The following is a 26,652-nucleotide window of genomic DNA, read 5'->3' as shown; positions in this document are numbered from 1 at the left end:
GAAACCTGCCCCCGTTCTTTATCCATGGGATGTGTATAGAGAGCTTAAGAGAGTTAAAACTTCAAAATCAAGTTGCCCGGATGGAATTCTTCCCAAAATCATAAAGGAATTTGCTTATGAACTGAGTGGCCCTTTAACAGATGTGTTGAGGAGGTAATTGTGCCACACCAGTGGAAATCTGCCATTGTTGTCCCCATTCCAAAGCAACACCCACCCAGCATTGATAAAATGAGGCCTATATCACTTACTGATATTTTTGCTACGGTTGCTGAAGGGTTTGTGGCAAAATGGATTGTGTATGATATTGAACCATACATAGATATTAATCAATTTGGGAATGTTAATGGTATATTAATATCTCATTACCTAATCAATATTGTGCACACACTTTTCCAAGGTTCAGACAAACGCAACAATGTAGGAACGGTAGTCCTCGCTGACTTCTCCAAGGCATTTGACCTGGTAAATCACAATATAGCTGTTGAAAAGTTGATTGCTTTGGTGGTCCGGGTGGCTATCGTTCCTTGGTTTTGCAGTTTCCTCAATAATCGTACTCAGTGTGTGAGATATAACCAAACCCTGTCTGATTATGCCCCCTTGTGTGCTGGTGTCCCGCAAGGTACCAAACGTGTTCCAATATCTGTGGTCCCATCATTTTCCAGGCTGTCATCAACGACGCTGCTCAAGGTTGCAGTTCTCACTACTGGAAATATGTCGACGATCTCACATTCGTTGAGAACCGTGCGTGTAGTGAGAAAGGCAACCTTCAGTCTGATCTTGATGACTTCCTGGACTGGTCTGTAAGTAACCACCTGAAACTCAACCCTGACAAATGTCAAGCCATTCAAATCTGTTTCATGAGAAACCCACCTTCTCATCCCATTCTGAAGATAGGCCATTCATTGCTTTCTTTTGTTTCATCTGCCAAAGTCCTGGGCATCTTCATACAGCAAGATCTTAAATGGGATGCCCAGGTGGATCACATGTGCAAGTGTGCTAACAAACGCCTCTTCATGCTCCGTTCTCTGAAACGTTTTGGTTTCAACGTTTCGGAGCTGACCACAGTTTACGTTGGTTACATACGTCCCCCTTTTGGAATACTCTGATGCCATTTGGCATTCATCGCTCACTGTTAAACAATCAAGTACACTTGAGCGTGTCCAAAAAGGGCATGCAGACTCATTTTGGGTGCTAATTATATTTCGTATGATAATGCAGTTAGTGTATGTAAGCTAGACTCTCTCTCTCTCTCTCTCTCTCTGCCAGGAGGGAACAACACCCGCTTAAGTTCGCGCAATCGGTTGCTAAATCAGAGCGTACCAACATGTTGCTCCCTCCTAGTAGAAGTGAAGTCCATGGAAGACAGCTGAGAAATGCAGCCCATATCTCCAAATTGCGTGCGTGCACAAGCAGATTTGCCGAAAGCCCCATTCCCTACTACATTGATCTGCTGAATAAGCAGTAGTAGCTTGCGTGCTGGTGGCTTCCCATTGTGCCCTTTTGCATCTCTCTGCTGTCCTCCATGCCAAGTTGCCTTTTTCTTTTCTTTTTGCTTTATAATTATGTGTAATTGGTTTCTTTCATAATATTTGTTTATTGTTTCTTGTATAATGCAATTCGGCCGTTTGGCCGCGATGTTGTGCAGGTTAATAAATTCATATCATATCATAACATAAATGCAGATGATGACTACAATAAGTTTATCAGTATATTTAATAAAATATATATATGATGAATGTATTCCATTAAAGAAATGTTCAAATAAAAGGAAACGGGATCCGAAATCGCCATAGATAACCAAATGGTTACTGAGGAGTATAAACATTAAAAATACTTTATATAAACAGTATTAGCAAAACCCAAGTGGTGAACGCCTTCACAAATTTTCATGCTTTGATACACAAATCTAAGAGGAAATATTTTTACCAAGTTTGACCGGGATAAAAATAATATGACACAAACATGGAAAACAATCAATAATATCATTAGCCGTGATAATACAAAACAAGCTCAAAAGAAATTAGAAGTGACAACGGCAGTACTATTACCAATCCCCGTTATATTTCCAATCTTTTTAACGGTTTCTTTGTAAATGTAGGTCCTAATCTAGCATCACAAATTCACAAATCAGGTAAAGATTATTTTGATTACCTAAAAATCCAATATCTAGCAGTATGTATATGAAGCCAATTGTTGAAATGGAAATTATTAAAATTATTGACAAATTTGATCAAAATAAAAGTGCTGGTCATGATAACATTGGAAATTTTATTATAAAAAGAGTTGCAAAGGAAATTGAATTGTTCAGCCGCTTGCCGCTTGAAATAAATGAAACCACAATCGGAATATTTTTAGACCTTAACCAATAATTCATAAATTGGAACACTATGGCTTTCGTGGTATCGTCTTGAGTGGTTCACAAATTATTTAAGCAACGATATTATCTGCAGTGTACCTCAAGGTTCTATATTGGGTCCTTTAGTGTTCATTCTCTATGTAAATGATATTATCAAGACATTTGATATATTAGACTTTATATTATCCGCAGATGATACTACTATACAGTACTCACATAAAGATGTTGAAAGTAAATATCAATTAATTAATCATGTTAATAATGAATTGAAAGAAATTAGTAATTGGTTCAAGTCAAACAAATTATCGGTAAATGCTAGTAAAACAAAATACATGGTTTTTGGGTACACCACATATGACATCAAAATATTTTAAATGAGACAGTTCTGGAAAGGGTTACTAATACAAAATTCTTGCATGGTGTAATTATTGATGAATGTTTGACGTGGAAATGCCATATATACTGCACAGCAAAAACCATCTCGCGTAATATTGGAGTTATATATTAAAAACGACCAATTCAGTGAAACATTTCCCAAAAATATATTAACTTGATCTCAAAAATAATATGATTAATTCTTGAGCATTGTGTTTCTCGTTTGTTTGTTTTGGTTTTTTTTACCACTTTTGATGTTAACATTTCTTATAAGACATAAAGGTCGCATTATAAAGGTCATAAAGGTCGCTTGTGGGCATCCCAATATTTTTAACAGTATCGGGTTTAAACCATAGAACTAGCCATATTAGTTCCCTACACTTTACTCAAACCAAAGATATCATTACAAATGCCAGGTGATTGCTATAAGCATAAACTGAAGTTACAATAACGAAGACAAAAATCAGCGGCCATTCTCGCAAATTCCCTGGAAAATATGCTGCCAGCCAATAACTGTTAACTATGAATTTACAGAGTTTGTGAATCTTTATTTTACCCGTCTGTTTCTTTACGGGCTCTGTAAAACTACATTCATTATAGTAATCCCCTCATGGACGAAAAAGATATCAGACCAATCGCAACCAGTCAAAGTCTCCGCATCATCTGATATTGAGGGCCGATTGTTCCATGAAATGCGATAGGCGAAACATCAAGATACACAAAGCTCTTTCGCGTATACGCGAAGGCACGCAACACTGGCATGATTGTTAGACACGGTACAATCGATCAATCGGCACTCATGAATATGCGAGAATTCACAGCATACAAATACAAAACACTGGGACTTCGACTGGTTACGATTGGTCTGTAGTAGTCTCTTATTGTCTGAGCTCTTGTCTGAAACTGCTACACGGAGAATGTATGAAACAAGTGAATGGTGATTTTAAGAATAAGAAATGGTTGCCTGTAAATTTATTTCACCATATCGAAATAAATATCTCACCATGACGACGTCTCATTATCTCACCTCGGCCGTGTTCTTACTCTTTAGTTTTTAAAATTTGAAAAGATATGGCACATAATCTTTGACAAGTGCCAGATTTCATTAGTGAGCAAAAACTCAGAGCTTATCATATTTTTTTAAAAATCTTTAATGCTGAAGGTTCTTTTATAATTATGTTGAACACTTGGCATCTCCAATTATTTACTTGCTTCTGTTAAAGGCTCGTGCGTCCTACTCTTCTGTAATGAACAAAATGTCTTATTTGTCACGGGTATATGAATCATAATCACATGACACGTATTTACACAACAGCTGTAATACTATGTACATGTAGCAGATAGAAACAATAGATATCGTTTCCTGGGCGAAGTTCATTATGATATATATACTAGTACTTAAGTTCCCGACAACCACACAAAGTATAGGTAAACACGGAAACGTGCCTTGATCGTTCATAGAAGTAGAAAAACAACTAAACACCATTGTCAAAGTGATGAACTCTTTCCACTTGACGTAAAATATATAAAACAGCATCCAGATCTTCTTCAGTTTTACCAAAGAGCTCACCAGGACCAATGTTTTGAGACGTTATAAAATCACCAAGCTTATCACATATATTGTTTGAGTAGACCTTCATGACTTGGCGCCGTTTGTATTGGAATTAACACAATGGAGGGACAACACAGGAAGCTATTTTTCACGTGTCTGTTGAGTCTGGTTTTAATTGTATTGTCAGTTACGTGTACGCCAGTTCATAAGCAAAACAAAGGTAAAACTTGTATTACAATAAGTGTATCTCTTTACGCGTTGACCTGAAAAAAAAATTATATTTATATATTGGGCACTATATTTAAAAATAAAAATTCCTTTAAAAAGGAATAGGACAGCCCATGGAATATGGCATGTGACATTGTTTGATGTGGTGGGTATTTTGTAGTCATTCTTGTATTGTTGCGGTCAAAGAAAGTAAAATAAAGTTGATTTTATTTTAGTAGTATATGGAATAAACATGGTAGTATGAAATATATTGTTGTATTAAATAATGCAAGAGAGTAAAATAGTGTGTATGAAAAAGAACGGTACCATCGGAAGCTTTCATTTTATGGGTATTGTAGTGCCCGAACTAAACATAACCTAATAGTTCTGGAGGAAAAAAACGTCTACAACATGTATATCACATAATTTTGACAAATTGACCACTAAGTTCTTGAATTACAACAATTTCAAATCACACCTCACTTTGAGTCATATGCTTTATTAAAAAATATTTAAACAAGTTAATTAGGAATGTTTAAAGGGGTATTTCGTGATCCACAGCGCCCCTCACACACACATCCCCGCACCCCCACCTTTTACAAAAAAGTTTTTATACCACTGGAAACCTCTGGCTACATATTGTTTATGTACAAACAAATTCTTGCAGATTAATTCGTTTAGAAAAATATCACCAAATTTGTATTTACAACACAGTAGCCTATGGAGCAGTGTAATACACATGAGCATGCATAACTCGCAAACGCAAAATCGGAATCACTGACATTTTGTGAATAAGCTTTTTTCGTGGATATCTAGTGAAAATGTCATTTTAGTGACGTTTCACCGCTACAATGGTGGTTTCATGAGACTAGCAACCCATCACATCTGACTGCTTCATTTGATAGGATGCAGTCAGATGTGATGGGTTGCCAGTCTCATGGGATTTTGTTTTATGGAATTATTCAAAATGTACAAAAGCCACGGTATATTGAACAATCATGGCTATCTAGACGCACCATATTCAGTGCTTAGCAGATCAGTTTTAAGGGATCGAATGTTTGAGTCTCAACAAGTAAGACTAATGGAATATGCCTTTATTATTTGAATGTATAACGTTTGTCATTTCTTCTTTTATCTGCTTCTTCAATTTTAGTACGTCCATGTATAAGAAAGACTTTCTCTAGTGGTTCATTTGTCTGCGTTTGTAACTCGACGTACTGTGATCAAATTGAGAGTAGTGACACACGGAATCTGACCTCAGTATTTCATGTTTACACATCATCACTGACAGGGGACAGGTTAACTAAACGACAGTATCAATTCTCTTCAACAGCAAATAAATCAGGTAATGTACACAACACTCTTCCCATCATATAAGACTACTTCTACCATAACCTCCACCCCAATATCCCAAACCCTAATCCACAAAAATCATTGTCTAGAATAGATCCTCAATGCTGGGAAATGATGCTACTCCTTTGTCTGGTAAAGTGGACAAATCTGCCTCAGTAAATACAGAGGAAAATTACTAATTGAGGGCTTCTGCCTTTGCCACATATGTTGTACATGTTTTCTCTTCTGATACAAGTGTGGGTATTTCAACTGCCTTCTTTGTCTGAGATCTTATGAATGACCAGAAGCTTTTCAAAGGAGGAAATAGAAAAGTCATTCCGCCCATTGGAAACATATACCAATTCCATTCTTAAAATTTCAATTTCAATACTGATTTATGGTCTCATTAATTTACTACAATGAATTGCCTAATAATCTTGAAGTTCGCAGAGTGTGTTTATAATTTTGTTTCTAAAATTTCCTTTCAGGTGACAGCATTTTATATGTATTGAATAGTAAGACAACATATCAATCCATTATTGGATTTGGAGGAGCTTTCACAGATGCAGCAACGATCAACATCTTGAATGTCTCCAAACCAACCCAGGAAAATCTTCTTAAATCATACTTTTCTACAGACGGTAAGTAAGTTCATGACTTGACTTTTCTTTCGGATTAAGTGAATTTATTAAAGTCTTCTAAGCCTATATATACATTTCCATTAAACTAAATGCATGAGTTTATTATATATAGTTTAAACGGAAAAATATTATTCAATCTTCAAGTCTTTTAAACCAAGAACAGGAGACTAGAAGAATCGGCTCAGACAGTGCTTGACAATAGCAGACAACCATACCAATACAAGACTATAGAATTATAAAATCACAAAGCAAGTATAAGCAAGTTTGAAGCAACAACGTGTTTTCGCTCATTTCGACCTGTTTTTACATTAAAGGAATTGAATACACAATTGGCCGAATTCCGATTGCAAGCTGCGATTTTTCAACACGTTCGTATTCGTATGACGACTTTGAAAATGATTTCGCGCTTCAAAATTTCTCTTTGGCTACAGAAGATGCAAAGTATAAGGTAAGAATAATGTACTGTCTTTATACTGCGATGGGCGTCACATTGTGAGCACATTTGAAAGTCTACATTAAGGGCTCGGATTGCAACGTTTGCACAGAGACATGAGAGCACATCAGACATATCGAATTGCATTCTGAATACGAAGGATGTCCTGATGATATCAATAATTTGATTTTTTGAAATTCGCGATATAATACAAATTTTAATTCAAACATACATACATTGATATATGGATATTAATCTGTTACATTATTACATTCTACGGCGAATTGCTTGCTTCGACAGATCCCTGTAATAAGGAGAGTGATGGAAATGAGTAAGAAACCCGTTAAGTTTTTTGGAAGTCCTTGGTCTGCTCCAGGATGGATGAAAGACAGCGGGAAAATGAAAGGAAAAGGCGCCTTGAAAGGAAATCCTGGAGAACAATACTATAAGACATGGGCTCAATACCTTGTACGGTAAAGAAATCCAACGTATATTACATAAATCTAAGATTAACATTGAGAAAGTGTTTTATGCAGCTTGATAGTTTCTCATAAATTAACATTCGGAAATATCTTTTGTTTTGACTTGTGCTTTTTGAAAAGAGCAATTTGAAGAAAAAAAAGTTTTATTTGGTAAATAAGGTACTAGAAGTATCTTTTAAAGATAAATTATAATCTGTATCATAGGAATAGAATTGCGAGCTAATGCAATAATTAATAAATTAGAAACCTATTTTGCAAGATTATTGACAACATTAAGATGTTATTAAAACTTGGTTCTTGCCATGCCAAGGAATTATCAAAATAATGTATGTCTATCATTAATATTCTTTTAATGTGTTATAGTAAAATCCTTGTGCAACATAATGTATAGTTCTTCCACATGACCTTGAAGGTCTCTATTGAGGGCCACATGATGGACGAATTTGACATCTGAGTATATTGTCCATTAATGCATCTTTGATAATATCGTAATATTTTTAGCTGGTAATAATTCCTTATTATTTTTCAGATTTCTTCAGGAATACTCAAAGCAAGGAATAAAAATCTGGGGTCTTACCGTACAAAATGAACCCAATGCTGGATATGACCCGTGGTTACCCACATATGGTTGGCAGGCTATGCATTTGAGCTCATCAATGGAGAGAGATTTTGTTAAAATTGATTTAGGACCTGCTCTAGATGCGGCAGCTTACGACAATGTATCTGTGATTATATTTGATGATGATCGATGGTTACTACCATCATGGGTGGATCCGGTATGTAAAGCACTGTTTAAAAGTCTTTTGGGCTTCAACATTATATTAAACTATAACAAAATAAAAAGAGGGCACGATGGCGCAGCGGTTCGGGCTACAATACAAGAAGAACGGAATATTGCGGGCTTCAACCACGGTGTTGACATCGTGTGTCATTAGGACGTGCAAGAAAATCATCTTCTCTTGGTGAGATATATCCCTCGGTGATGATTTCGCATTTACTTGGGTTGAAATCCATCAGCCAGTCCTGTTCCCATTACTGTAAGTTGTACAAGTCCGCTTGCAATCATCTGCAAACATTCTGGTAGTAGTTGAAGCCATTGAAGGGAGGTCATTAATAAACACCAAACCCAGCAGAGGGCCCAGGACTGTGCCCTGTGGTACACCAGAGGTAACACTTGAAGTGTTTGAAGATTGACCCTCAACTACGACACGCTGGGCTCGGTCAGTGAGGAAGTCTCTGATCCAATGTAATACTTACTTAACCACGGATACCGTAGAAATGCAGTTTCAGAAGTATGCGTTGGTGAGGAACTCTGGCAAAAGCCTTGGAAAAGTCATCAATCTGCTGTTTGGAGTCTACTGAATCCGGCCCCAAACCAGATCTGCTGAATCTGGCCCTAAACGATAGGGGAAACAGATGGGTATTTCAGTCTGTCAGTGAGCATTAATCATACGACCGAATTTTATTTTATAATATTTTAAAACCTTTCAGATACTCAATGATGACAACGCCTCTGCCTATGTCTCTGGTATAGGGATACATTGGTATCAAGGCAACGATATGTCAGTTCTTACTCAAACTCACAGTAATCATCCAACCAAGTTTCTTTTAGCTACGGAAGCATGTACCGGCTATGGTATCTTTGACACTCCGGTAATATTGGGCAACTGGGCAAGAGGAGAAGAATATAGTCACGATATTCTTCAAGTAAGTATGTTGGGTTTTTTTCCAATTATTGTAATTTGCTGTCAACTATATACTTTCTGATATTCTCGGAACCGTTGTTGATCAGAATATGTGACAGCAATGTTATGTGGTGGGGTGTGAAATAGGTTTAAACAGCGAGGAACATAATTTTTCTATTAGATCGAAATCGCGAGAAATTGGGAAACAGTTTTTAAAATACTAATCTCTCTTACTTCAGGTTTTAAAAAAGCAATGAATAAATTCAAACTCCATGATCAGCTTTAATTAAAGTATATAATTGTGTATTTACAGGATTTAAACCACTGGGTGACGGGCTGGGTTGATTGGAATTTAGCTTTGAATCTAAAAGGAGGCCCCAACTGGGTTGGTAACTATGTGGATAGTCCTATCATAGTAGATGCTGTAAAGGATGTTTTCTACAAGCAACCTATGTATTATCACCTGGGACATTTCAGGTGAGAATCTTTACTGCTAGAAAGACGACTTAACTGATTTCTTCGTGCTCTTGTTATGTAAGGAAAAATTAACATCCTTGAATAAGTTGATTGAAATTCAAAATTCACATTTATTTCGAATTAATTGAAATAAATTGTTGCTAATTAGTTTTGATGTCCACTTCCTCTTCATTTTACCTTCAAACAATCAATAACTTATTTTCAGTAAATTTGTGGAGAATGGATCTAAGAGAATCAACTATAAAACTGAACAATCCACCAAACTTGAGAGTTTTATTGCACAACGGCCAGATTCATCATTTGTAGCGGTATTTTTGAATAGGTAATGTATTTCATTATGTTGCTTTATCAAACTACACAAGCGTAAGCATGTTTATTCAAATTGAGTGTTAAAGTATTTCTAATAAAGTAACACATTGCCTTCACCTAGGTTTCATTATCATTGAGGTATAGGACTTTTTATTTTTTCGGAGAAGAGCAGGTAGGGCAACTACTTGATTATATGTGTACATGTTCATGCTACATACTCAGGAGTCCGTTTTTTGTAATCACATTTTTGTTCCTAAAATGGGGGTTATAGCGCCCTCAACGAGCACTCTCTCCATAGGGCTACATTGTAAAGCCCAGTTATAGACAAATGGCCCTAAAATAAAACGGACTCGTGCGAATTTCTTCAAATTTTGCATATGATGTAGATTTAACATCTGGAATGTAATGCAAGTGATGTCGTTGCTGCTCTCCTAAATTCATTTTTAAAATGTCCGCCCCAGACCAAGGTGGATATTAAAGGCATTGCCATGTACACCTCGTACAAATATGAAAGAAACTAAATATGGAGTTAAATTGAAAATCAATATTATTATTATTCTGTTTCAGGGAGGAGAAAGCAATAAATATCTCCATCCAGGATCCAGATGATCCTAATAGAGGGTTCGTCAACGCTCAAGTACCGGCTCGTTCTATTCAAACCTACCACTGGATACCTAGTAAGCCCAAGAAGCAAACACCAAAAGAGGAGACAAATAATAAAGGACACTGGTTATGGGGGATTTTTACCAAATTCAAGAAACTCTTATCGGGAATGAATAACATATTGACACTATTTTCTGGTGTTTAATCATAGAATAGTGGTTTAATCATGGTTGCTTATTTGCTTCAAATTGTGAAGAATGAATTCTTAGCATTTTGACTCCTATAAAACACGCCAAATCAAACATCAAGTTATCATGCATTATGTTCATGAATGACATTATTTACCAGGCTGAATTGGCAAAAGACGCGTGCATGGTGACAATCATGGTGTTTGTTGAAATTTGGAATTTGTTTCTTCGTTTTTGGTTTTTATATGTTGAGATTTATAGAAAGGAATACAGTACATGTATCGTACATTACCAATCCCATCATGTGTGTCACAAGATCTACGAAAATGTATACAGCTTTCCCGAAGCTATCGCTTAAATGTGCGTACAAATAAAAATTTTGATTGTTAACTATAAATGTCTAAACTTTACAATCTCAATACAAAATATATGCCCAGTATTAAATGTTACGTTATTTTTTATTGCTTTATTGCTATCTATAAATGTCTAAACTTTACATACCATTTCAATACAAAATGTAATATTACGTTAACCATTCACCCACAGGAGAGGAGGGATTGCAACAGTTCCACAATGCAATGAAATTTCCTTCGCAATAATTCTACACTATGTTTACACTACTCAATGGCAGCTTAACGTGCCTTCCATACGCGCATGATGCCACCACAGGTGACACCTTCCATCCCATGGTTGTTTGATGTGATCATTTATTAAATTTTCTAACAAAACATTATATAATGTTGAATTCTAGACCTGGACTTTGTGGTATTTTTATTCTATAAACTGTATATTTGTGTGGAAATTGAGGGCGCTATTTAAAATATTCTAAATTAAATTTTGCTAAATTATAAAAACTTATTGCCAACATTTCATGATAAATTTTGTGTTGCTATTTGTTACTCTTTTTCTAATGTTTTAATGACATTATACCAGTGTCTACCCCTTGTAAATGAAAACATGCTATCATACAACAGTGATCCTATTGATTAGCATGATATTAATTATGCAAAGAACATTGTCATCTAGTACGGAATATGTAATCAATAGGATATAAATATTGGATGATTATTGTTCAGCTTACAGTTTGCCGATTTTTGTCTTTTTTGCAGCGATGTTGTAATACTTTTGGCCAGTGCGTGTACATGTATAAGTAAACACGCTGAAAATTTCAGCCTGAAATACCTTGAAATACATAGTTACACAAGACAGGATCAATAATGTTCAATAAATTTCCCCAGAAAGAATTCAGCTAATAACATAATGTTTGACTGCCTGTTTAAATTTCTGGTGTGGCATAGGCCTAGCAGTGAAATACCTAATCCTTATAACGTACAGACCAATAGATATACATAAAGATATCAATTATTACAACGATAATGGCGCCTATGCCTAAGATGATTTTATTTCTCTTAGTTTCGTGTATCTTATTCATCTGAACTTCTTCCCGCTCTTTTACTTCGTCTTCAGATACGTTGTTATTATTAGTAGGTACATTGAAACCACAAAACCAGCGAATGAATCGCTTGTATGCTGCTGGGTTTCCTCTGCTGCCATCAATAACTGAAAGGAATAAAGAAAAACAATTACAAATTGGAGTAAAGCACCTGTCATTAATCTGCGGGAGGAAATACGCCCAGAAATATGAAAATCATAATGTCGTTCAGAAAAACAGGGAATAAGTGAGAAAGGCTTTTTTGCCTTCAGACGATGTTTGAAATGATATTTTGACATTTGAATGATATTTCGTGGCACAGAATTATCAGAATGCCGAATCTTTACCACTCTTTAAATATTAAAGGAAATTTGAAGAAGTTTTAAAAGTGCAAGTGAGGAAGTCTTGTACACTTAAATTCACCTGGTGTAATCATACTTTAAAGCTCTGCCCTTAACACAAATGACGGCTACCAATTTGGCCGCAAGTATGTTCGACAAGCGGAGTCCGATAAGACAAGTCGACATAAGCAAGTAAGCAAGCAAGCATGTTCGACATAGCTGCAATACTGCCAGTGTCTAAAACGTCGAGAAAATTGTCATATGTATATTTAACGCAACATACCCAAGATACTACAGGCTCTATTGTTTCTCGCTCGTAGTGGCAAAATCGTATGATTATTCTTCCGCCTTCAAACAAAGTGCTATTTAATGGGGGAACTGCCAACAGGTTCCCATTAGATGACTGAGGGATTTTTCAATTTTGTCAATTTCATCGTCACCCGCGTGTTATGCTTCATTCGATTATTGACGTTACTAGCGCCACCATCGCCAACATTTGCTAATAGAATCGTAAAGAGGAAAAACTCGTCTTCTAATCTGTATAATTTTGTACTCTTCAATATGTAACAAGTTATATATTTAACAACTTAATAATTACCTGATCCTTCCTGGGCATGTGCTGACGATTTGTCATTGTTATCGTATGTTGACATTTCATAGGCTACATTAGAGCCTGCGTCATCCTCGTTTTTCCTGAAGCTAGCAATGTCTTTGCGTTCTGTTCTGTTGAATCTTGTCCAAAACGTGAGACGATACAACTATTAATAGGAACATAAAAGAAGACCAATAAGGGGAAAGACGGTGTTCATGCCAACTACCGCGCGCACAAATTCGTTTGAGAATATGCCTTACATGACTTAAGGTGGTACTACACACCCCTTGATAAATTTGTGACTACCTTTGGATTTTTCTCAAAATATAATAACACACTGGTAACAAAGGTTATGTATATTATAGGGGCAAGGAATCCAGTTACTACACTGGCATTTCAGTGACTCATTAGCGGTACGTTATTTATGATGAGAAAAGAGGTACCGCTAGAATGTACCTCATTTCTTAACATATATAATGAACGACTTGTCTTAAATCACTGAAATTTCAATGAAGTAATTGGATTCCTTTGCCCCATGATAATATACATAACTTTTGCTACCAGTGTGTAGTTATTTTTTGAGAAAAATGCAAAATTAGTAACACAATTTATCAGGGGGTGTCCGAACAAAATGACCGTGTAAAAAGATGTAATGACATTGACCACCGTACTAAACCATGTGAGCTCTGCAAATCACAGAGACGATATCATGCCCTTCCTACATGTCCTATATTCAACACAATGCAATATAACGATCTCAGCAAGTATCTCAGATGCCACATGTATAGTGAAAACAACGGCTGCACGACACTTCCAACTCTTCATCTCAAGTTGGATGATATTCGAACTTCCAAGGCTTCTCCGTTTTTTCCTTGCATGCTTTATCCTCTTTCAGCTTTGTTCTAGGAACCACTGAGTATTTCTAGCACAGCACATGCTGCTTCTGCTTCGTGGCGCTAAACATCATCATGGGGCAAATCACAGATAATGGCAAATCAAAGTTTGCAATCGTTCGTGCACAGGCATCAGGTATCTCAAAATATATGCAAAGTATTTACAAAATGTGTATGTATTGTCAGCTATTGCTTCACAATCTATAAATTCAAACTTACGCATTCTGGAGGAATGGGTGCTGTAGCCAAACTGATTACAATTGCACACACTGTTGTGAGGCTGAAGTTGAAGAGAGCGTAATACATGTATTGAAACTGTAATTTTTTAACCCAAGAAGGTCTATCGTCATCTTCACCACAAGGAGGAGTCTGGTATATAAGGTTTAGTATCAATCGAAAGCCACCCGCAAAGAGACCTATCATAGCCGCCCAGAAGGCACCCTAAAGAAAATTGACGTTAAATGAAATGATAAAGGCTTCACATTTTAAGTCAGTTTTATTCTATATTATACCGACCGGTTTTTAGTAGGCGGCTATTTCTATTCAATTATTTAAAACTTGAATAGAAACTATTTACGTATTAAATAGTTTTTAACTAATATCTTCATTTTAATCAAACTATTAACGTCTGTAGTAAGTATAGCGGGTTATAACTCCAGGGAATGAATTTGTAGTAATATGAATTAATAACTTGTGCAACTTATACTAGTGATGTTTGTGGAAGGGAGGGGTTGCGAGAAAAGACTGAGAATTGCGGGGAAAACAAATCAGTAATTACTTAATTTCAGATGGTATGATGGTCTATTCCAGACCTTCCACGTAGGGAATATGTATTTCAAATGGAGTTGCCTGAACGATGAGTGACTCCATTTGAAATCTACACCCCCGCAGGGGCGTATCAAGCAAATAGACAGGGTGGACGAAGTACAGGGGCCCCGAGAGTTCAGGCGCCAAAGCGAAAATGAAATAAAGGCTGATAAAGGAGATGTTAAAAGGTCCCGCACTGCTCCATGCCCATGTCCCCCGCTTATGCTTATGTATTCCATAGGAGGTGTATGAACTACAACTGGAATGACCCTATGATTTACCATACCGGTTCATTAATTCGTTCCCAAAGCACAGCCAGAGTGAAGATAGCAGCAATTGGTGTAGCGATGTAAGCGTTAATGGAGGCCATGTAATGAAACAATTGTCCACCTGGAGAGTTCTGGACGACAGGTATCCATAAAACACTGACAGCGATCAGTATCAGTATAAAGAGTCTATATTATAAAGAGCAAACAATAAGGTCAATTTAAAAGCGTCTGTCCTATAGCTTCAGCTTCTAGTAATAGGATGTCTGGGCACGGAAGGTACAGGCCAATGAGAGCCGATCTGCGTCATACATCATACCAGACATTAAAATACAGCACATAAAACAAGCAAAACATCTCCTTCCTCCAATCCGACCCCACCCTAATAATCTGTCTCATTATGTCCTTGATGTACATGGAAACATTATATTTTAAGACAAGTGTTTTATTTCACCAGTTGGAAAATGTGACCTCTTAAAGTCCCATTAAGTGCTCCCAGCGAAAGTGGTAAAAGAATTAAAAATTTTTAATTTTTTCTAAAGGTGAAGGATAAGTCATTCAAATTGTCATTTGATATTTTTGAAATTAAATATTTGGCAAAAAACAATGATAACAGCAGTATTGATGAAGTTGAAGCCCCATTCAAATACATGTTGCTAATTTATATAGCTTACTCTCAGTATATAAGTTACAGAATCATGTAAATGCCATATTTTGTCTTAAATACAAAGCTTTTGGCTGAACCACTATAGCAGACAATGTTAGCACATCTATAACAATGACAAAGGTGCCGAAATCTGAATTTTGATGATTTTTACGATCGATCGGATGAGCAAATCACTGAATGGGCCTTTAAATGAAAATAACATCACAATTATTGAGTTAATTGTTTGAAAATGAAAACTAAATAAATTTTGTTTATTATATAAACTGAGCTCAAAAAGAAACTTATAATTTTTCACAAGGTCATATCTTAAAATACTGTCAATCAAAATGAACCAAAATTACACACAGGATTACCTTAATACTCTACTCAAAAAACATGTCAGTAACCAAGCAGTTGTCCAACTGACACAACAGCAAAATGCACTGTCATGGGACAGCTTCCTGGACTTCCTTCACTTTCACAGCCCAACATTTGGCACCCAGGACAAAAAATCTGTGAGAATGCACACAAGATCCTTGCACAGATGATAAAACGGTGCTGCTTTCTGCTTTTCATACACTTTTTTCATGAAACAGGGCTGGGCTGTGAATGTGGTCCAGGAAGCTGTCCCATGTCAGTGCATTTTGCTGTTGTGTCAGTTGGATAACTGCTTGGTTACTGAAATGTTTTAAGAGTAGAGTATTGAAGTAAATCTGTGTGTAATTTTGGTTCAATTTAATGGACAGGATTTCATGATATGACCTTGAGAAAAATTATAAGTTTCTTTTTGAGCTCAGTTTAGTTTAAGCGCCTTGCACGTGGGTTGATCAATTTGTGTGTTACAGGTTCTCAAAGAACCCGGTTCCTTATTTCTTGGACAAGTCTTTTAAGATAAGGTAGTTAAAACTACAAGACTTACCTTCCAACTACCATGATCTCAAATTGGTATCGGACACGTTGTTTTTTATCCAACTTGTTCATCCGTTTATCATCTGGGATCTTGCGTAGTTTTCGCCAGATATCCATGGTGAAGATAGTACTGCTACTATTGAAAATTGATGTCAAAGAACTCATGATTGCAGATATCATCACAGCTAGCATCAAACCTCGCAAACCTGGTTCAAAATGTTTAATAAATTTTGGAGTCCATAATGAGAGACAAGTCATAAAGCCATACAACTACGGGAATTATCAATTTACCATGTTTACGTGCAAGTTTCTTTTAATCAGTGCATATTAGTATACTTCCAGTATAGGAAGATTTTGATTTTTTTTTACCAAAGATTCCCCCTGCATAGTAATATGACGTAGTATAGGTCAGACCGAACTCACTCTATAGAGGGCATCGTTGATCCCTTTTTCGAGGGGACATGAACATGATGAATAGTGCTGCTTGGATAATGTTACATCAAGGTCACGCTTCCGGATTGAAAAGCGTTGTCACACAATTTCTCGATCCACAACTATGACAACCCTCTCAGTTTTCCCTTCATAAATCAATGATTTACCAATGGCGGCTTAAAGGATTGTGGTAGCTTTGCAAACCCTCAACATCTCTGTCCACAATCGAGCTGAAGCTTACCAGTTGGAAGTAGATTCATTACCAGCAATGGATAAGCCAAGTTAGAACAGCCAGCCTCCACTCCACAGACTTCCTTACAAATCTCTGGATCAACACAGCCCACTGCCTCTGAAAACAAGATTTTCAAATGGAATCATTCACACAACCACGATCGTTTATTGAAAAATCTAGGGTGAAATATTGTCAAGTCAACAAAGCAAGAATTTACACTTCCACCGATGTGATTTTCCCGATGTCCGGGCTCAAATGCGCATTTTATATACTTGCTCCGGCATGTTCCTACGCGAGACAAGAATGGCGAACTCCCATCGCCATCCGTTAATGGTTGGAGGATACTTTATGCGGCAGCTTACCTGGATATAATACACGAGCAATCATTCCCGGAAAGACGATGAAAAACATTGGTGTGATCTTTAATAACCCATGGAAGATAGCAGCTCCTTTGGCGTGTGATAGGTTCTTCGCTGCAAGAACCCTTTGTACCATGATCTATATAGTTGTTGAAGAATGATATCGTTCATGATAATAAATATAACACAAAAAGTTTACTCTTATATATAGACGTACCATGTCTCAAAATATCAGGATCGCATCTTGAGGGTTCATTTTTGTCCATAGTGCAGTTATACTGCACAGCAAACATGATTCGTCCTTTGCAGTGCTTAAACCTGGTTAACAGGAAACTATTCCAGCAAAATCAATCGATAAAGTCTAGTCTATCCTCCACATTGAATGCTGGACTGCACTTATGCCCAAATATGGCACTTGCCAATCAATAATCACCCACTGCATTGACCAAAGTTATGGACAGATATGGGAGCTGTTTTTGCTGTTATCTGTCATTTACATATCAGGGAGGTACGAACATTTGCAAATGAACCACATACTCAGTTTTTAGCCTACATGTAATGTATACATTATTCTTGATTGACAGCAAGTACAAAAAATACCCGTCAAGTGGTTTAGCTTAAATACCCTTCGGAAGAGAGCGGTCTACAAGTAAGTGATAGTCACTAAAAGTTGCATTCGATTTACACAGGGAATTTTGCAGGCCATGCCGTGCCCTACTTACTAAAACACCAAAGTGCGAATATTTCCAAATAGAGGGTGAGTCAAAAAAGTGCCATAGAGAAAAGAATCCATTTTTATTTAAGAAGCGAGCTGAACCTTTTAAGTTTTAAAACATTTTATAAATAACATATCCATTAGTGATCTTGTGTGAAAAAATCAAGGAATTAGCATGCACCGTTTTGTTTTTATACACATTTTATAGCGATACCCAATTTTAATGTTTGTCCAAGAGCATTCTAAAATTTAAATGTCAGCCCACTCTGTGTAAGGTAGATTTGGAACAACTGCCATTTTCTTAACCTCATTGGAATTGAAATAAAATGGAGCACCCAAAGTTATTGCCCTTGGTCTTGTTTAAGGAGAAGATACATTATTTGTTGTTATTTTCATTTCCCCTTACTTTAAAGACGTTTATTCTCTATCAAAAACAAAAATTTGTAGGCGGGTTTTTCAAATGTCGAAATGAAATGCGCGCAAATTGGAGTAGAGTGAATTACAAAATATCCAGTAAGTTGGACATATTGGGATTTTAAAAAATGGAGCTGGAGTCTAGTGAGGTATGAAGGACTTAAAGTAATGTTGAAAAGTTTGTTTGAACAGAAAAAAAAATCAACCTTATTTAAGTTAAAGTCAGTTTCAGAGCTGGTACCTTTATCGTGCATTGTGTGCTCTCATTCAAAATACATGGTACCTCGTGGACAAATAATGAAATTGGGTATCGCAGCAAAAAGACTCATAAAAATTAAACGGTAGTAGCGAGTCACTTCATTTTTTCACAGAAGGTGACTATTGAGTGTGGCATTTGTAGAAACTTTCAATAATGGGAAAGTTTAACTTGGTTCTTACATAAATATCGATTCTTTGCTCTATTGCACTTTTTTTTTACTCACCCTGTATATAAATTAGCTAAAAATTTAGGACATGTTACAAAACTTTTCAGAGAGTACAATAAATATTGGCCAGTTATTTTTCACACAGTGACGTTAACTAGGAAATGCCCTATACCTCTAACATACACTGTTTGTAGAGGTCACACCTCAACGGTGAGAGCACTGTGTATTGTGTAAAGGAAAATGAATAGTAACTGCAGTATGCGATATATTTTGCCAATAGATTGCTCAGTTTTACCGAGTTGGTCCAGCCAAAGTATCTTACCTGATCTGTGGCTACATACCAAAGCGACGCAGTGCACATACCGAAGAAAAAGCCAGGCCATGGCATTTCATTGTCACTGGGTGACCTTAGCAATACAAACGCATTTTCATTGGGATAACCACATGTTGTGTTACATTCTTGAGCCTCGAAAGAAAGTGCTTCGTTGTACTTTTCTTCCAATCCTGACAGTCCTCCGACCTCGTAGAAACCTAGGATAAGGACAAAATGTTTCAAAATTGCACCGGATAAACACCGAGATTAGTTAAAGACCCTCTTTCGATAGTCATTTCATTGAATGACACATGATCGGTGGGTATCATTCAAGACTTTAAAATCTCAGCTGTTCGGTACCAACGGTTTCAGTATCAATAGTTCGGATATGTTACAATATATGGAAGGCCTTCTAATTCTTACTTTTACAAAACAAATTCAAAATTATCTTTTACAATATTCCCGATTTTTACATGGCTCAATTAACATTATGGAAAGTAATTAACGATCTCTAGCATTCGCTACTTTTTGCAGTTTACTACGTAATGAGAAGCACTTTGAAACAAATTGCATTGATTAATTGTGCAATTGCACTCAGAGAGCCCCAGAGATGTATTAGACAAAAACAGTGTCAATTTATTTGTACAGCTCCGTTTGTTAGAACAACTATCAGTGAGTGACACCTCGCCCCATGAAATATCCAAACGGTGCTGGTTTATTTGCAGCAGGATACTATACTGGTCCTGATGAAATCGCAGCAAGGGTCCTGAAGGAGTGCAGCGCATAACTTGCAAGACCACTCAGCCTTCTGTTTGAGCTTTTTTTTGAGGGAGTTTTCCTAATCCATATGTACCACCCATATCTCTGATGAAAAGTGACCTTCGAGCCTTCGAAATGTAAGGCAATGACAATATCACGAAAGAGACTATAATTATCTTCTGTTTGGTAACACCAAACCATATCTACTGGCAGGACCTTCATTCACACTGCAGTCCACGTTTGGAACGACGCACCATCCTTCAAGAGCAGAGTGCATAACCATCTCATTTCTCGTGTCTGATGCTTTACTGTACCCCTTCCCTCTTATTGTCCCTAAGCTGATGTGAAGCACTGATTGGACCATGTGGTTGTCTTTTATAGTGCCTAGGTGCCTACATAAGTTCTTGACATGTGTCACTCCTCATGAGCTATTTTTTTATCCCAATCATGGGCAAAATAGTGTCAAATTCAAAAAAAATTCGCGCTACGTGCGCACATCGTCCCAATAAAGCCTTTTTTGGAAGCTCGAAGACATGTACAGAAATAAAAATTGCATGATGCACATGCAATATTTTTCAGCTGTGCCCCTTAGATTTAATTTTGCCCCCCCCGACCAAGAATGCTGGCTACGCCAGCTTGGTTTTCTATAGCTTGCCCTCATAATTAGAGGTTAGTCGCCGGTTACATGGGAGCTTGTCTTTTAGCTTCTTTTGGAAGAAAAGATCTGAAAAATGTACAACAAAGTAAGCTTATCATCAATCTAAGCAGCTTATTTATTTTTATTTATTTATAACATTCGGCGAAACGCCAGGCTAAACCCAATATTGACAAGCAATAAATTGAAGGGATGCCTATACATGAATAACATCAAAAACAAACATAGAGAATAAATAAAAACACAAAAAGGTACCAAAACATGCCAAACAGACAAAAGAAGCAAAAGGAAATAGCTGGGAAAATACACAAAGACACTGGCTAAAAGAGGTGGGATTGGACAGCCAATTTGAAGGCCTGAAGGGATGTGGACTTGACGATGGCTTCCGGGAGGTAATTCCAAAGCGAGGGAGCATATGGATAAAATGATCTCTTAGAAAGAGTCAGGCGGCAAAAAGGGGGATCAACAGCACAGGAATTTAAGTGACGCAGGGTATGGCGAAGATGGGGTCTGAAGGTGTTTGGAGACGAGCACAGACTGTGGAAGATTTTATATAGATGACAAAGGGTAGCTACGTCACGGCGCTTAGAGAGGGTTGGTAAATCAGTCTCCTGGAGAAGCTCATCATGCGATAACTTCCATTGCTGAAGTATAACACGGCAGGCAAACCTCTGCGTGGACTCAACCCGATTTGTCAGTGTTTTGTTGAGAGGATGCCAGGTTGTACAGCCGTATTCGAGGATGGGACGAACTAAAGCAATGTATAAAGTGCGGCGAGTATTGATAGGAGCCGAGTGGAAGGACCTGTGGATGAAGCCCAAGATTTTGCGGGCCTTTTTACAAATGAGGTCAACATGGATGTTCCAGGAGAGATTATCAGTGAGGTGGATGCCAAGAAATTTAGCAGATGATACCCGCTCAATTATCTGATTGTTGAGAGTGAGGGTCACATCTGGGAATGGATCTTTCTTGGTAGAGATGATCATAAGCTTGGTTTTGGATGCATTTGCAGTGAGATGATTAAGAGTGAACTAGTTATGAATAGAATTAATATCAGACTGGAAGTCAACCAAGTCAGACGTATCATTGATGGGCTTGAAGAGAGTGGTATCATCTGCATAGAGGACCAGGGAGCTATTTAAGGAAAATGTGGTAAGACACAGATCGTTGACATAAATGAGAAAAGAAGAGGCCCCAGGACAGAACCCTGGGGAACACCAGAAAGGACAGGGACAGGATGGGAATCAACGCCACGGATGGCAACCAGCTGCGTTCTACAGGAAAGGTAAGACCTAAACCATGACAGCAACGGTCCGGCAACACCGGCGGCTCTAAGTTTGAGAAGCTTACCAATAATTGCAAGTATGCATGCACCCAGCAGCATTATTATTGTCTGTAAAGTGTCAGTATAAATTACAGCTGCAAGTCCACCTGTAACACAATCACAAACGAATAGCATTATTCATGACATTCTTTTATTATCATAGCATAAAACCACGTAAGCACCAGAACTTCCAAACTTAAAACAGAGCTTTTTCATGCTTGAATATGTTTCATCTTTTTAACGCAAAGGTAATAAATTTCAAATAAAGTTATAATAATTTATAGCATTGGCGCCAAAATGAACTATTCGGTCACTTTCAAACCAAAGTTACCTGCAATAGTATAGACAGCAACAACCGCCAGTATTAGGGTAATAGAAAGGTAGATGTTCCATCCCAATACCATCTCTAGGTAAATGGCTCCTGAAAACAAATCGACCTGTAATAGGAATAGGGGCGGGGAAATGTTAATTTAAGGTAACAATTGGTTTTAAAAAAATGTAATCTTTTTCCGCCCAAATTCTCTTGGTAGACACAAAATCGACAACATCTGTTTGCTCATGTTGCGCATATTCTATGAATGATTTTGGTAAATATGTTCTTTGTTTTGATCTATTCATAATCTTCATATAAATTATGTAAACAGACCTTATTATAATTGAAGACCGAATTCAAAAAGACTAGTTTGCGTCTGACGTCAGGGAAAAGGCGCGGCATGATTGGTTGATGACCTGCGCAGTACGGCATTTTTGGTCTGATTGACAGGACGTCATACGCAAACTAGTCTTTTTAATTCGGTCTATAATCTCATGGTATAATGTCTTGTAAAACGTATTCTTTTTGATGCTTCGTAAATGAACTGAATAAACCGAATGAAATCTCGACATATCGTCGAACTATTTGTTTGCTTTTATGAATACGTGAAGTCTTTCACAAAACCGTGCTGACGGCTAAACTTTTGATAAAGGCGGAGGGGATGTAGCAAATACTTACTGATATTTTCGAGAAGATGTAAATCAAAAGGGACAGACCTGCCGTGTACATTCGCAGACGTTGTCCGCCAAATCTCTTGTGAAGATATTCAGGCAGTGTGTAGATTGCTCCAGCAAGATACACAGGTAGAAATACCCAGGCCATTATTTGACACAGAAATAATGCCTGTTGAGACACATTTTTAGATTTAATTACATTTCTTTATGATTTGTGACGATTGGGTGGGTGTACATTAGGTAAGAAGTGCCTTAAATAATAGGTAATATTTCATCGAATTTTAAGCCAAATTGATGGTAATAACTGGTGAACAATGCCTGACTGCGTGTGGTATACCCCATACAATGAGAGTCATTTAGCCATTTAATTAAAAGTTTGGAGTTAGATTGTTATGGGCATGATGGGTGTAAGTCGTGTCAACTGAGCATTGATTATTGTATTGTCATTAAGCGTCAAAACCATCAAGGTCATATTAAAACCACCATAAAAATGAACAAAAATTACACACACGATTACTTCAATACTCTACCCTAAATACATGTCAGTAACCTAGCAGTTGTCCAACTGACACAACAGTAAAATGCACTGACACGGAACAGCTTCCGGGACCACATATGACCTTGTGAAATTTTATAAGTTTCTTTTTGAGGCCAGTTTAGATTGTTGGATTGTCGTGAAATTCGGTGGATGTGATTTCCATTGAGCCCTTTGTTACAAGTATGAATTAAATGTAGCCCTAATTAGCACACATTTTTCAATTCAACTTTCAACATGAAAGTCCGTGAGTATTTCCTAATGTCATTGGTGGTATTTACCGATAAATACTGATATTTAACACCCGGTTAGTTGTGTCACACACAAATAATTACTAGCATTCCAAGTACTTGTCAATGCAATAAGAAACATGAAGGATTTGTATGTGGTCTGCCATAGGCAAACAGCCCAGATATTGGCGCAATTGACCAATGAGTTTATGATCAGCTCGTAATCGGCGGGCATTGTTAGGCTGTACGCCGAAAAGTAGACCCACGTTAAGAGTTATGTAGTTGACCTATCTGGTCTATATTGTGTGTGTTAAAGAAACTAGACAATGTCCCAGAACAAATTACCGAGTGAATAAAATTGAATGTAAGTCGAGAAGTAGACATCAAAATTAAAAAATTTAAAATGTAGCGCATAGCCTATTTAATTGTGCATCACGTACGAAAATTTAGTTTGATTCGGTTTACTGGTTGCGAAGAAATTAACGATTACATAATGCGCGCATCAATGCAGTTCATTCCAAGTTTGATCGCAGGCGGGTTTTTTTCATACTCGCTCACCGCTTCCTGAAGTTTGTGTACCTCATTAAATTTAGTCCACATTATCTATTTTATAATCCGACGGTGAAAATTTTGATTTCTGTAATTGGAAGCTTTCCAACTTTAATTCTTTAGGTTGTGCAGATATGTTATATTTTAACTTTCCAAAGAACATTTTTGCCAAGAATGACAATGATCAAGTGCTTACAGTTTACGTGTGATTTTTGATACCATGCAACATTAATGTTGAAGTTTTAAAAGATTTAAACTTTGCATTACAATTTCTACGAACTATTCCAAAAACTTTAATGTATGTGAGAATTTTTTAAGCCAACTGGAATTCTTTTATGCAATAATTCTTTATGCAACATTTATATCAACATTAACGAAAGAAGATATTTCCAAGTACCGAGCAATGCAAGCTTTCATTTTCAATATCGTGAAGGTTTTCAAATTTGAACAAAACCTAATTAAATGTTTTGCAAAAAACAAATTGTTTAAAAAGAACGAAAAGGATTTCACAGAACAAAACATGAAGCTCATTGACAGTTAAGCACTATAGTGCGCATTGTGTTGAATGATCTTTCTTTCAAATTTGAAATGAAGTGAATTGACGCATGCGTTATGTAATCGCTCATTTCTTCGCAATCAGTCAACCAATTTCAGTAAAATTGACGTATAGGATGCAGAGTAAGATGGGCTACACGCTGATGTTTAGAATTTTGGATTCTGATGTCTATTTCTCAACTTACACCCAAATTCATTCGCCCGGTAATTTTTTATGGTACACCCTGTATAGGACTTGAATGAATATTTTGTGATGCTTCTGGCGAAATGTCACAAGGCAATTCTCAAAATAGAATATAGATATTAATCCGATATGTTATAAGGCCCGCCGATTACGAGCTAATGAAAGTGTAATTATAATATTTATGAGGTATAGTTCAATCGTATAGTATAATTTGCTGATTGTCAGTATTAAATGCTTGTTTCCAATAATACTCACATTCAGTTCAAATGCAGCCACGGCTATTCCAGATTTGGCACCGGAGCCAGCCAAACCTAGAAAATGTTCGCTTCCTATATTGCTGGAAAATAAAGAAGCTCCAACCTAAGAAGCAACAAAATGTTTTTTATTCTGGATTTATGGATCTAATATCATTGTCTTTGGGGCGTTTTCTCGATCTCCCCAAGAAAAATCATGCACATGGGGCGTAAAAAAAGGCACACGTTATATCACATCTTTGGATCTCATAGAACTCATACCATTCCTTTTATCGGTGCATGGCGCATATTTTTTGACATGGGGGAATAAGGTTTGAAAACAATCTTGAGGTATAATGAATTCAGCACCTTTTGGCGACAAAATAAGTTATGGTACAAAACATTTTGAAGCTAAAATAGTGAAATATGTTACAAAAATGGAACAAATTCGCGCGAAGAGCGCATAAATTGGCACTTTTAGGCTAAAATGACCAAATGTGACGTTTATTCGTTCAGAAAACCACATACAGGCGTCAACATCGGGGATGATTGTATATATGTATGGACCACCCTCCCTAATCAAAATATTGGGGTATTCATACCACCACCCCCCCCCTACTCCAACCCACCCCCACCCCATCCCCCGGGATCTACGGCCTATTATACCTCTTGTGTGTTTATTTGAGTACAAACAACGCTAGGAAATGCGCTCCTCCGAACTGCCTTTTACATACTTACAGGAAACCATAGCATCTTTCCACCCGCTAAAAAGTAACCTTGTGCATTACTACGATTAGACCTGAAGAGAGACTGTAAAAGATACGCAAAATAAAAAAAAAATAAGCATGCAGTGTTCAAAAAATGTTACAAAGTTAATATATTGACGAGTTTAAATAAGTGTTTAAAACCTGAACATGTTTATATTCAGCATAGACGTTAATGTAGTGCTCATGTAGTGCTAGCAAACATTGGTTGTATAAGACGATCAAATTGAACCGTTCCGTTAGAGTAATAGTACTACATGTAGTAATTGTGACGACCAAAATCGACAAAATTACACAATGCATTTCCTGAGCAGAATGCTTGCAAAGTACATCGCTGAAGTTTGGGGTAAGTGAATCATTTCGTTCTTGACCAAAATAGGGAAAATAATACCAACAAATTAATAATTTATGGTAACAACAGTTACACGATAGCCATTATTTTACATGAGTTAGCTAATCAT

General features: G+C 36.9%; 2 protein-coding genes across 2 annotated transcripts; one reads left to right on the top strand and one right to left on the bottom strand.

The window, feature by feature from the left end:
- Positions 1-4,135: 4,135 nt before the first annotated feature.
- On the top strand, positions 4,136-11,390 carry LOC140148509 (lysosomal acid glucosylceramidase-like). The gene is made up of 10 exons (XM_072170496.1): positions 4,136-4,503; positions 5,644-5,835; positions 6,311-6,463; positions 6,778-6,911; positions 7,197-7,369; positions 7,908-8,154; positions 8,870-9,085; positions 9,377-9,540; positions 9,746-9,862; positions 10,417-11,390. The coding sequence occupies exons 1-10, from the start codon at positions 4,404-4,406 to the stop codon at positions 10,655-10,657; spliced, it is 1,737 nt and encodes a 578-aa protein (XP_072026597.1). The 5' UTR covers positions 4,136-4,403; the 3' UTR covers positions 10,658-11,390.
- LOC140148508 (sodium/glucose cotransporter 4-like) lies at positions 11,366-26,237 on the bottom strand. The gene is made up of 13 exons (XM_072170495.1): positions 26,166-26,237; positions 25,450-25,554; positions 23,146-23,310; positions 22,486-22,591; positions 22,181-22,261; positions 19,426-19,634; positions 17,553-17,688; positions 17,200-17,307; positions 16,537-16,732; positions 14,992-15,160; positions 14,118-14,339; positions 13,012-13,171; positions 11,366-12,200 (listed from the first exon to the last, which is right to left on the bottom strand). The coding sequence occupies exons 1-13, from the start codon at positions 26,178-26,180 to the stop codon at positions 11,956-11,958; spliced, it is 1,917 nt and encodes a 638-aa protein (XP_072026596.1). The 5' UTR covers positions 26,181-26,237; the 3' UTR covers positions 11,366-11,955.
- Positions 26,238-26,652: the final 415 nt, after the last annotated feature.

This window comes from Amphiura filiformis, chromosome 3 (assembly GCF_039555335.1).
Source record: "Amphiura filiformis chromosome 3, Afil_fr2py, whole genome shotgun sequence".
In the NCBI taxonomy this organism is placed as follows: Eukaryota; Metazoa; Echinodermata; class Ophiuroidea; order Amphilepidida; family Amphiuridae; genus Amphiura; species Amphiura filiformis.
This window is presented reverse-complemented; position numbering and strand designations above follow the sequence as displayed.